At 39.6% G+C, this 12,207-nt stretch overlaps 1 protein-coding gene across 4 annotated transcripts in view; it reads left to right on the top strand.

Annotated features, from left to right (window-relative positions):
- PCDH15 (protocadherin related 15) overlaps nucleotides 1–12,207 on the top strand; it is a 1,188,119-nt gene that overhangs the window by 560,498 nt on the left and 615,414 nt on the right. For all 4 annotated transcript variants that reach the window (XM_019507771.1, XM_019507770.1, XM_019507773.1 and 1 more), the window contains one exon: nucleotides 8,614–8,726. In XM_019507771.1, coding sequence (XP_019363316.1) covers nucleotides 8,614–8,726 — 113 coding nt within the window. The remainder of the gene's footprint in view (nucleotides 1–8,613; nucleotides 8,727–12,207) is intronic.

The following is a 12,207-nucleotide window of genomic DNA, read 5'->3' as shown; positions in this document are numbered from 1 at the left end:
TCAACCCATTTACTTTACATCTCCATCCATCATCTTTACTCACTCTGTTTCATACCTTCTAATATGGAGTCTGTCATTATCTGCCAAGTACCCAGGGCTGTTAGACACCACAGCAGTTATGAAGTATCAGTATTTATTTAGATGCTAAAATATTGATTCAGAAGTCAAAATTTAGGTACACTTTTTTGTTTTTTGGCTTAGGGTTATGAAATGACATTCGTACAGGGCTTGGGGGGAAAAAATTCCTTTACTTTATGGTTTAGAGTTGATGGACCCACAGATGCATACAAAGAGCATTCCATATAACTTAGAGCAAATATATTATCAGCATTGTAGTCATGTGATAAAATGCAACTCTAATGTTTGCTTGCAATCATAGAATCATAGAAAATGAGGGGTGGAAGGGACCGCAGGACGTCGTCTAGTCCAACCCCCTGCTCAAAACAGAACCATGCAAATATATCATTCCAGCTAAGGCTTTGTCTAGCCAGCTCTTTAAACCTCAAAGGACAGAGATTCTACAACCTCTCTTGGTAGCCTGCTCCAGTGTTTTACTACCCTCTTAGTGAGAAAGTGTTGCCAAATAAATAACCTAAACTTCCCTTGCTGCAACTTGAGCCCATTTCTCTTTGTTCTGTCATCTGTCACCACTGAGAACAGTTAAGCTCCATCCTCTTTGGAACAACCCTTCAGGTAGTTGAAAACTTCTATTAAATCTGTCCTTAGGCTTCTCTTCTCCAGACTAAATAATCCCAGTTCTCTCAGCCTCTCCTTAGAAGTCACATGCCCTAGCCCCCTAACTATTTTTGTTGCTCTCTGCTGGACTTTCTCCAATTTGTCCACATCCTTTCTGTGGTGGGGGGCCCGAAAACCGGACACAGTACTCTAGATGTGGCCTCACCAGTGCTGAATAGAGGCAAATAATCACTTCCTTTTACCTGCTGGCAACACTCCTACCAATACAGCCCAATATGCTGTTAGCCTTCTTGGTGACAAGGGCACACTGTTGGCTCATATTCAGCTTATTGTCCATTGTAAACCTCAGGTCCTTTTCTGCAGAGTTCCCATCGGTCCCCAGCCTGTAGTGGTGCAAGGGATTGTTCTGTCCTAATTACAGGACTTTGCATTTGTCCTTATTGAACCTAAGATTTATTTTGATCCAATCCTCCAATTTCTTGAGGTCTCTTTGAATTAGGGGCGGGCAATTATTTTGGGTGGAGGGCAACTTACTCAGTTTTAGCAAGCCATCGAGGTCCACATGACAGGCAGCCACGGGCAGATAAATATTAATTTTCTAAATTGTTTAGGGGCCCTGCAGGGTGGATAGAATGGTCTGGTGGGCCACATCCAGCCCACGATCCGCATATTGCCCACCCCGCTTTGAATCCTAGCCCTATCCTCCAGGGTATCTACTAAATCCCCTCAGCTTGGTGTGATCTGCAAACTTGCTGAGGATGCCCTTTATCCCATTTTCCAGGTCACTGATGAAAATATTGAACAAAACTGGCCTTCGGACTGACGTCTGGGGCACTCCACTTGATACCACCTGGCAACTAGACATCAAGCCTCTGAGCCTCATGATCCAACAAGTTTTCTGTCCACCTTACAGTCCATTTATCTGACCCATACCCCCTTAGCTTTCTTGCAAAAATGTTGTGGGAGAGCATATCAAAAGCTTTGCTTAAGTCAAGGTAAATCACATCTACTGGTCTCCCCGCATCCACCGAGCCAGACATCTAATTGAAGGCAATCGGGTTGGTCAGGCATGACTTGCCCTCGGTGAATCCATACTGACTGTTCCTAACCCCCTTTCTTATCCTCCAAGTGTTTGCAGATGGGTTGCTTGAGGACCTGCTCCATGATTTTTCCAGTGACTGAGGTGAGGATGATTGATCTGTAGTTCCCTGAATTATGCATCTTCCCTTTCTTAAAGATGGGCACTATATTTGCCCTTTTCCAATCATCTTGGGCCTGTCCTGATTACTACGAGTTTTCAAATATGATGGCCAGCAGCTCTGTAATCACATTGGTCAACTCCTTCAATAACCTCAGGTACATCCCATTTGGCCCCAAGAATTTATACACATCCATCTTTTCTAAATAGTCCCTAACATGTTTTTTCCCCCCCACTGTCGGCTGCTAACCTCCTCCCCAAACTGTGCTGCCAGGTGTAGTAGTCTGGGAGCTGAACTTGCCTTTGAAGACTAAGGTAAAAAAGGCATTGAGCACTTCAGCCTCTTCTGCACCCTCTGTCACTAGGTTGCCTTCCCCATTCAGTAGGGGATCCACACTTTCCCTGACCTTCCTCTTGTTGATGGCATACCTGTAGAAACGCTTCTTGTTACCCTACATGTCCCTTGGTAGCTGCAAATCCAACTGTGCTTTGGCCTTCCTAATTTTATCTCTGCATGCCTGAGCAATACTCTTATACTCCTCTCTAGCTGTTTGTCCAAGTTTCCACTTCTTAGAAGCTTCCTTTTTGTGTTTTAGCTTACTGAAGAGTTCCCTGCTAAGAGAAGCTGGTCTTCTGCCATACTTGCTAGTCTTCCTGCACATCTGGATGGTTTGTTTCGGTGCCTTTAGTAAGGTTTCTTTGAAGTACAGCCAACTCGTCTGGACTTTTCTCCCTCTTAAACTAGTCTCACAGGGGATCCTCCCCAAGATTTCCTTGAGCAAGTTGAACTCTGCTTTTCTCATGTCCAGGGTCCAGTTTAACAGCTGCACTTCCATTTTGATCAATGATCCAAATCATTGTGATTACTTCTAACATTTTAAATCAAAGAACAGCTTGAAACAGTGCCACTTATAGAACAGAAGTCCCTACTACCACCACCATCAAGAATCTGCCATAAAGAAGTGTTTTTCTTTTCCTTCTTATGTGGAATTTCATGCACTGATGCATGCATCGCTTGAGGGCCAGGAGAGGAAGTAGTTACCCTGCTGTTATGAAGCTCTAAGATCCAAGAACTTAAGATATTCTAAGGATTTTTATTGCAGTGAAAGAAAGTGATGTTTGCCTTCAGCTGATACAAATAGACTTGTTTTGGGCACGAAATGACTCAATATCTCAGATTTTTCAGTTGTGATGTATTATGAACTGAAATGCAGTTGTAAATCACATGTAGAGTTGTTTTGTTTTTTATCGTTCTTTGAGTGCTTTCCATTTCAATTTGTTGCAGCAGATCTGCATTTATTAGTAATTCTCCTCTTCCTCTGAGATTGTGTACTTTCTTGTCTTTTCTTACGAGTCTGAAAATCTGAGGAAAAGTAGGAAATTAAAGCAGGAAGTAAGAATAAGGTCTTAGCTATACAAGGGATATAGCTACCCTACTGCAGCCTTAAAGCTAAAGAAATCTGAGGCCATAGAGATTAAAAGTATGGTTATAACATCTCACCCCTGCTTCCTCAGAACATATAGTCTGGAGCATATCGCCACAAACCATATGTGGTACCCATGGAGTCCCCATGCATGTTCCAAAGAACAGATCAAGGTTTGGCCTGGGATAAGTCCTGCAGAGCAATGCTAGCTAGCCAGGTCACAGGTCATGGATGGGTCCAGGAGTTGGGGTCCAGAAAGGGTGAGGAGGAGAACAAGGTAGGAGGCCAGATGAAAGCCCCAGCTCTTGGGGACTCATTCCCAGGGCTAGGGGCAATAGCTCCCCCAAGAGCACCCTTCCCTTACTGCTTCCACTTCCTAGTTACTCCAAGAAGCATGACCAGCACTCCCACACCTCAGTTTACTTCCTCTTTATTTCTTTTAAATTTATTTACTACTTTTTGTTTTATCCTTCAGTGGCTGACTTCCTTCATTTCACCAGTCTTCCCCCATCTCCATTTCCTTTCCATCTCCCATTTCATTACCCATCCCATTTCATTACCCCCCACACCACCCCAACCCATCTCCAGAGCAGGGATAGAAGCCTGTCCTGGCTTACCAGCCCCGCAGTGGCAACGTATAGCTGTAGTTCCTAGTTAGTTCCCTACTTGACAGGCCTCTAGTAGTAAGTCACAGGTGTGCTAGTAGGAGACAGTCAGTGAAGGTTGTTAGCCTTAAGTTGTGACTGCCCCACACTTCAGCTAACATTCATACTGATCAGCATGTGTGCAGCTCACAGCATAAGGTGTAACAAGACCCAGAACAGGTCCAAATGTTTTTAACAATATGGGTTCCTACTTGAAATATCTGGATATATGTTGTGAATCATGCTTGCATACTTAACAGTGCTAACATTGCATGGCACCCTGTCTCATCCTTGAAAGGGTCACAAGGCATCCCAGATACCATACTACATTGGATGAGAATCACTACTCTAAGGGATTGTCCATATAGGGACACTCAGGAAAGTTAAAATGAGTCAACTAAAGGAGCATTGTCAGTGCACATAAGGTCAAGTTAATTAATTACTAATGTATGTTCTTATTAAGGAGTAAAGTGGCTTTAAATTGCTATTTTTTAGACCTTGACCCTCTTGTGTATGTGAGACCTTGTTTACTTTAAAAATTCTGATAGCATGACTGTGTTGGTTGGGGTGGAACAAGATCCCATCTCTCAGTCCACACAATCATGCTACCAAGCTCACAGTTTAGATCTTTAGTGACAGAAGGCAGCTTCTGCTCTTCAGGGGAGCTGATGTCATGAGTAGCAAAAAAAAACCCTTCTGCTGACATGGCTGTGTCCATAGCATGCATCCTGCTTACCCTAGCATTTTTGTCACTGACATTAAAAGGATCAGTATTCCAATGTTAAAAGGTAAGCCTGAGTCTGTCTAATTCAGAACCTGGTATGGTTCTTTTTCATTTGTATGCAGTTTTTGACCTCTCTTGTTCTAATAGGTTCAGGGTCTGCCCTGGTGATTGAGCTAGTGACATTAAGTCTGCAAGTTTGCTGGCATTATATCATTATAGACATTAAGTGGAAGTTGTTAAGCAACTGTTAGGAATGTCCTCTTCCCTTTCATTATAGTTGTGTAATCTCTGTTCTCCAGTAAGTTTTCTAGGATGAAATATCTTTTAGTGATAAATCTAGATGTGTTGATCGGAAGTATTAAAAAGTACTCCTGTGTCTGTTGCAAAGGGATGCAAGAAATATTCCATTTCTATTCTATACATTGGAAATATTTTAGAGCAATATATTTATGAAAGACTGCATATGCAGCATTTTACAGGTAAGATGTTTGTTAGTATGTGTTATTAAAAGTTTAGAATGAGCTGTGATAGGGCAATCTCACTTTTATATCAATAAAATCTTTCTGGCCTATTGCATTATTATGTATATATACACACACACAAGAACAACTGTTTAGTATTATACCATCTTCTCTGTACTAATGATTCATTTCTTGTGCACTTATTTTTCCATTAAAAAAATACTTTTTTGTAGTTTAGTAACAACCCAGAGAGCAATTGATTTTCAACCTGCCACTATAAAGTGCATTTATTCTGTTCATTCTCTCTCTTTTTTCCATGGTACAAAAGTGTCTTTTCAATACAAGATATTACTTTCTCAATATGTTATGACAACAATGAAGACCAGAGTAGTTTTTAGCTCACATGTTGGGCTTCTTAGAAACTATTAAGGTTGATGGTTTTCACCCCGATAGCCCTGGAAAAAAATAGAAGTAGCAAGACTTCTAAATGGGTATAATTTCCATAATGAAACCCAAAGATCCTGCAGAACTTTAGTTCTGTAATATGTTTCAAGTGTTAGAATAACGTAATTTCCTTTGGAATAAATCCAGTTAATTGAAACTGTGTATGGCTCCATATTGGACAATTTACAATGACAAACATTACTGGTTATACTGTTGTTGGTATCTTCAGCCATTTATTTAGCACTCCAATATTAAAACTTCTTAATCACTTTCTCATCCATGGTAAGTTGTACTGTCTTTATATTGTGCCAAAAGTTGCTGTTCAAGTACTACCTTTATATTTTACTCTCTCGACCTCTGGAAGTCTTGGCTTCTCTCTTTTAATTTCTAAACCTTAGAAATGAGAATTATGTAAAGCAAATAGAAAGTGAATCCATTAGGATGTCCCTGCAAAGATTTACACGCACATGTTTAACTCCATGAGCTTTTGGGTAGTTTCTATTAGCATTCAATAGACTTCTCATAGAGCCTTGTCACCCAGGTCACTTAGTACATGTTTAGACTCTGTGGTATTAAAATTAGGGCATATTCTAAGCAATCACTCAATAATGTTTACTGTGATTAGCTGGTTCCTGATCTGGGCCACAGCACAGCACTGGAGCTGGCTCAAGACTCCATGAGATGTCGGGGCTGGGACCAACAGCCAACTGTTGGTCCCAGCCCCGACAGCTCACTGGAGCTTGTTCAGGACTGGTGTGCTGCTCATGTGATCTCTCTGAAAACATGTTACTCAATATGGTTTGGAGATATTCCTCCTGCAAAATGTTCTAAGGTTGCTGTGATACAATCCATATGTTTTACTATTTAAATGCATGGATGCCAGTATTTTAAGTGCAGTTAACATGTCCTAAGTGTAATGTGCAACATAGCCCACAGTACATGGTGTTAAGTTCATGCTACTTACATTTACTGTGGCCTAGCTTAATATTTAACAGCTTATTACTAATGCCTGTTATTTATGGGATTCTGGGTACTTTTCTTTTTTCTTTCTTGTTTTCCTTTTCTTTTATCTGACCCTATCATTATGATGGAATTAAAAACAATTGAAAATCACTCCTTAGAGACCAGCTGTTTCTGTACAGCACTGATCATATTGATGATGACCAGTAAATACATAGAATAACATAACTAATAATACAATACAATCTTTGATGCTCATTATTCTGTATTAAATTCAACCAGTTGCATTAGGGTAAATGCCTTAATTAACACACAAACCCGTTACTACTTAGGAACTCTTATATTCATGCCATGTAAAACATAATTGCTTTCTGATGATTAATTACAGATGCTTATCCACATTTCAAACAGTCAAAGGGCTAAGTCACCTGCTCTACAGGAAAATGCCTCAGAAGAGGCTGTGAAAGAGAGAATTATGTTCTTTCCTTGTGTGACACTAGTGGCCCTCACAGTGCCTTCCAACTCTATGTATAACTTTATTAAATGAGTTTGTTTTGGCATAAATAGAAAGCCAAAGCTGTGTTTGGAATTCTTGTTCGATTATGCTGGTTTGTATTTTCCTGAATCTCCTATTTCCATCTTTATTCCCTATAACAGCCTCATCATAATTATGTTGTTGGGTTTCCTCAACTGGTGTAGTAGTAGCAGGCCCACTTTAAGGGCAATCACCACTCAGGGATGAGGCATGGAAAAGTAATTCAGCCTCTTGCTGATGACGTTTCCCCTTAGCTTTAACAGGAGACAAGAAGCAAAATAGGCTTTCTTCACTCCAGTCATGGCTTGTTTGTTTCTCTGCAGGCTGCCTCTTCTCCTTGTGATGATACTACCAACAAAAAGTTTGGGGAAATGTGAAAAGAAATGTTGATAGGAGGTTTACTAAGTCCTCTTTCCCTGCAGCAGAATCAAGTTATGCATTCCTTTTATGCACAGATCTCACTGATGCAGTTGGCCCCCATTTTGTACTACTGGAGCAGAAGGGATGTTGCAGGTCATTAGCAAGGCTGCTTCAGCTATGTTTTCTGTAGGCACGATTCTGCCTGATGTTGTCAAGATTGTTTGATTGACACTAATTGTAAATCCTCAAGCCAATTAAAGATATGAATAGATATTATCAATATTTAAAACCAATATACATGTAATAGTATGTACTATGTATGTGTGTATGATATATACTATTAATAGTATTATATACTATTTTATATACATGATATAGTATATATTATGTGCTAATGATTATATATATATTTTTAATTAAGTGTTTTGCCTAACAAGGTCCTTTACATGAATCTGATATCTTTTATACCTAGGGAGTCAGATGTCAGGCAGGTTATAACGTGTCATAAATCCAATGTCTGTATTTAGTCCATGACTTTTAGTATCCAGGAGGTTGATGAAGTGGAGTTCATAGGCTCATCTCTGGGAACTGTTTTGTAAGTTTCCTCTAAGGTATCTCTCCACTATTCATCCCCCTTCTCTCTCTTCCCTCCCCCACCCCCCCAGGCTGTCTCTCCCCCATTGACTCCTCAGTCTACATTTTCACTGACTGCCTGTCTTGTATGCATACCAGCTGAGCCTCTGGCTTCTTTACCATTCATCCCATCCAGGAAGAGCACACATCAACTGATGAAACTTCCTTAGCCTGATGAAGGGTTTTTGAACCCAAATGCTTGCTTAATAATTGTTTTCCAACTTTTTAAGTTAAATAAAAGATAAAAGTTTAATAAAAGATATCAGATTCACCCAAAGAACCTTGTCTGCGTATGTCCTTAGACCAGACCAGCACAGCTACAGCCTACACCCCTGTTGCCTAAGACAATCACTGCCCAACGAAATTTCTCATATAGTGCAATTTTTGTTAGTGTTTTACTTTTTGTACTAAGCATATTTAGTTTTATTCCTTTGTTGTTTAATGAGTGAAGTAAATAAAATGTTTAAATAAGGCTATTACAAACAGTACTTATTTCTCCCAATTACATGTTCAAATCTCAATGTCTTTTTCCAGGGACTCCTGAGGATTATCCACAATATTTCCATATGAATCTTACAACAGCTGTACTCAGTCTCCTACAACCCATAAACAGGGATTTGCACCAGAAATTTGATTTAGTTATTAAGGTAATTTCAACTGATTTCTCATTTCCATACGCTCATAAATTGCTTAGTAATAAAATCTCTGGAGAAAACTGAGGATGTGTTCTATACTTTTAAAATGTCTGTCAGTTATTAAAGAAGTTTAATCATAAAGTCAAATAGTAAGATGTACCTGTAAAAATGAGTTATTTAGGTTCATGTTTCTTTAAAATGTTTCTTTACTGTTAATTTTAAGACTATTATAATTACAGTATAAGCAAAATACATGTATAACTTCCTATTTCCATTTTTTTTACCCATGTAATTGACTAAAAAAGGGTTAGACATTTTATATTTTGTGTGTTGATGAAAATGTCTAACATGTACACTTGAGATTATTCTTTATACAGTATTCCAAATATGAATTCCAGGAAAACTGGAGAAAAAATATATACATAAACAATAATGTGATTTTGGATTAGAGATGAATCAGAAGAGAGAAGCTCAAATACAGATTTTGGATGTAGGAAGGGATTTCCAGAAGTGCTTTTTGGCTTTATTTTGCTCCCATTGAGGTCAATGGATGCTGTAGAGGCTGACACCAAGTACTTTTGAAAATTCTGGTTCTAATGCATGAGTTCAAGCCTCTCACTGTTTTAATTTCCTTAGCTCTAAAAGGAAGCACTCTGCAGTCCCTCATAAAACAGATAAGGTGAGTAAAGATTCTGTAAATTAGCTCTGAAAATGTAGAAAGTCCCAGAGTTGGTGTCATTAGATAGAATGGGAAGATCCCAGCATTAATTCATTTGCTCATTTGAAATTTAAAATAAAAGAATGAATAATGCTGATATTAAGATTTATATAACCAATATATCTGTTAAACCTAGTATTTTATTAATTTTACTTAGAGTACGCCTAAAAATGTTTTATTCAAGGTTATGGTGAAATCTGTCTAAAGGGAGAAACAAAAGTCAATAGCATAAAAAATATGGTTGTCTAATAAAGACAGAACAAAGTACATTTGGAAATAATATGGGGCAATCCTGTAGGAGGTTGCCTAATGAGGCAGAAAGTCTTACAGGTTTCTTTTGCATTTATTAGTGGTAGAGGAGCAAACCATGGATTATGGATTGTAACAAATGGTAATGTTTTACTTTAATTAGTACACTGAATCACAAAAAATATAGCAGTGTCTCATTCCAAGGAAAATAATAGTGGAGCATTTCAGACTGCAGCATGGCCTGCAATGCAAGGTCTTAAAAATGTCTCAATAATTAGCTGAACACTCTTAGCATAAACAACTTGTAGTGCAAGCAGTATGCTGATAGGGCTATAATTACTTATTCATTCATGACCCATTTTATTAATTCCGCTTTAAATTTGACATTTCTGTTCCCTGTGACCTGATCATTTCTCTTGTCTCTAATTTCTTTTTTATACTGTGTGTCAAATTATTCATGGATTTGCCTCCTTCCTACCATTTTCTTATGTGGTTTTTAATTTCTTTCATTTTTATTTCTGTTTACTCAAACTGAAATAATTATGTGTTTTTCTAACCTGTGGTACTGAAATATGTTGGAAAATGTGCTGCCATTTTTGGTGTTTGAGTACCATTGGTATTTATTACATTCTTCTGTACCATTGGTGGTCAGTTAGGAAAACCTAAAGATTTACATATTATCCAGACCTCTTTGCACATCCTTCCTCTATCACTTATCCTTCTTTCTCTCTCTTTTCAATTTAGTTATCTCCCCATTTTCAGTCTTGATTCTCTTTTCCTGTCAGAGCTGGGTTAGATGTGACAATATGCAAGTTCCCCATCTTCCACACAAAAATACTATGATCATATATTATCAGGTGTGGTTCCACTGGGAGAGGGAGGAGTCCAACTATGAGAAGGCTAGCTTCTTATATTGTTCAAGCAGCATCACAGGACAAACTGATATTAGAAAATAGGCAAGCTCACATTAAGCTAAATGTCTGAGTGTGAGTAGTCACACCATTGACTCAAGAAAAGCAGATTAATATTCCGTTTTCTTTACCTAAGAGTTGAATGCAGTCACAAACATGAGCTCTACTAATTCAATTGTAAATGGTGGGGGGCAATAGTTAAACTGAGGTGGCAGGGGTCTTCCCTGACTGGAATACAATGAAGATTGGGGAGTATTTTGTTTTGGATAAAGGCAAGAAGGCAAAGGAAAAAAACTACGGAGCAGACAAAGAAAGAATCAGAGTGATAGAGATGGAGAGAAAGGACACAAGCAATAGAAACAGAGTTTTGTTTTTTTAATAATTGTGGATGTCAGTTGTTACATATCAAGTGCAAAGACCATATTTAACTCCAGTTACATAAAATTTGATTGTGGACTGGACTGGTGCCATTTGAGACACCAGACAAAGATGAATCATTGACATAGTTTGGCACATCCACACTCCCCAGCAGTGAAGTGAAGACAACAGCTGGTCCCTAATATACTGCTATATACCAAGAAAAAATCAGAGTGGTATAGATGGGCAGAAAAGAAAAAAGGAAATGGAAACTTTGAGTTTTTTTTAAACAATTGTGGATGTCAGTTGTTATGTATCAAGTACATACACCAAATTTCACTCCAGTTATGTAAATTGTGATTGTGGACTGAACTGGTGCCATATGAGATCCCAGACACTGGTGCTATATGAGACATCAGTATTCTTGTATAAGCAGCTTCATAGAAGAAGATCTCTTATTTCTAGCTTTGAATTAGTCCTTACGTCAGGAATCAAAATCCCATACTCTTACTTAGAAAACATCTTGTATTTATCCAAATCCAAGATAACTTTGAATTTAAGATACCTCCCCCACAATAATTAGCTTTTACATTAGAAAATGTATATAGTTATAATTTTCCATGTATAGAATCGAATTATTGGAGAGTTGTCTTAAAGCCATCTCCTCACCACTGCAACAGGGAAAGCGGGGCAGGAGCGAGGACCTACCATTTGCCCTCCACCACCGGTGTTCCCATGCTACCTACTCCACCTGTCACCTGTACCTGGGCCCTCCAGCACCTGCCCCCCTATGTCACCTGCACTCCCTAACACCTCTGCCCACCCAGCCATTTACTCTCTCTCTGCTTGGCTCCCCTTGCTGCTTGTTCCCCTTTCCCCAACACCCACCTACTCTGTCATGGCTCTGGCTCCAGTTCCACATTCAGCCATGTACTGGCTCAAAGCATGGAGCATATACTGGCTTCAGTCCCTGCATGGCCAGGAAGCAGTGGTATCTAGCACTAGCAGCTCCTGCCCCAGGACCAATTGAGGCTGGAGGTGCCACCATTGTCATTGTTGCTCCCAGGCCAGGGAGGCTGAAGCCAGCATGTGCTCCATGTACCAGGCTGGAGCCACAACAGAAAGTGGGGGTGTTGGGCCGGGATTGTGCTGGGCTCTTCCTGGTAGGAGGCTGGGCCAAGGGCAGGCAGGTGGTGGTGGCACTGGGAGGGAGGTTGGGGGGCTATGGCAAATTCTGGAGTGGCTGCAGCCCCCCCCC

Source organism: Gavialis gangeticus, unplaced genomic scaffold (assembly GCF_001723915.1).
Source record: "Gavialis gangeticus isolate Ggan-Ray unplaced genomic scaffold, GavGan_comp1, whole genome shotgun sequence".
In the NCBI taxonomy this organism is placed as follows: Eukaryota; Metazoa; Chordata; order Crocodylia; family Gavialidae; genus Gavialis; species Gavialis gangeticus.
This window is presented reverse-complemented; position numbering and strand designations above follow the sequence as displayed.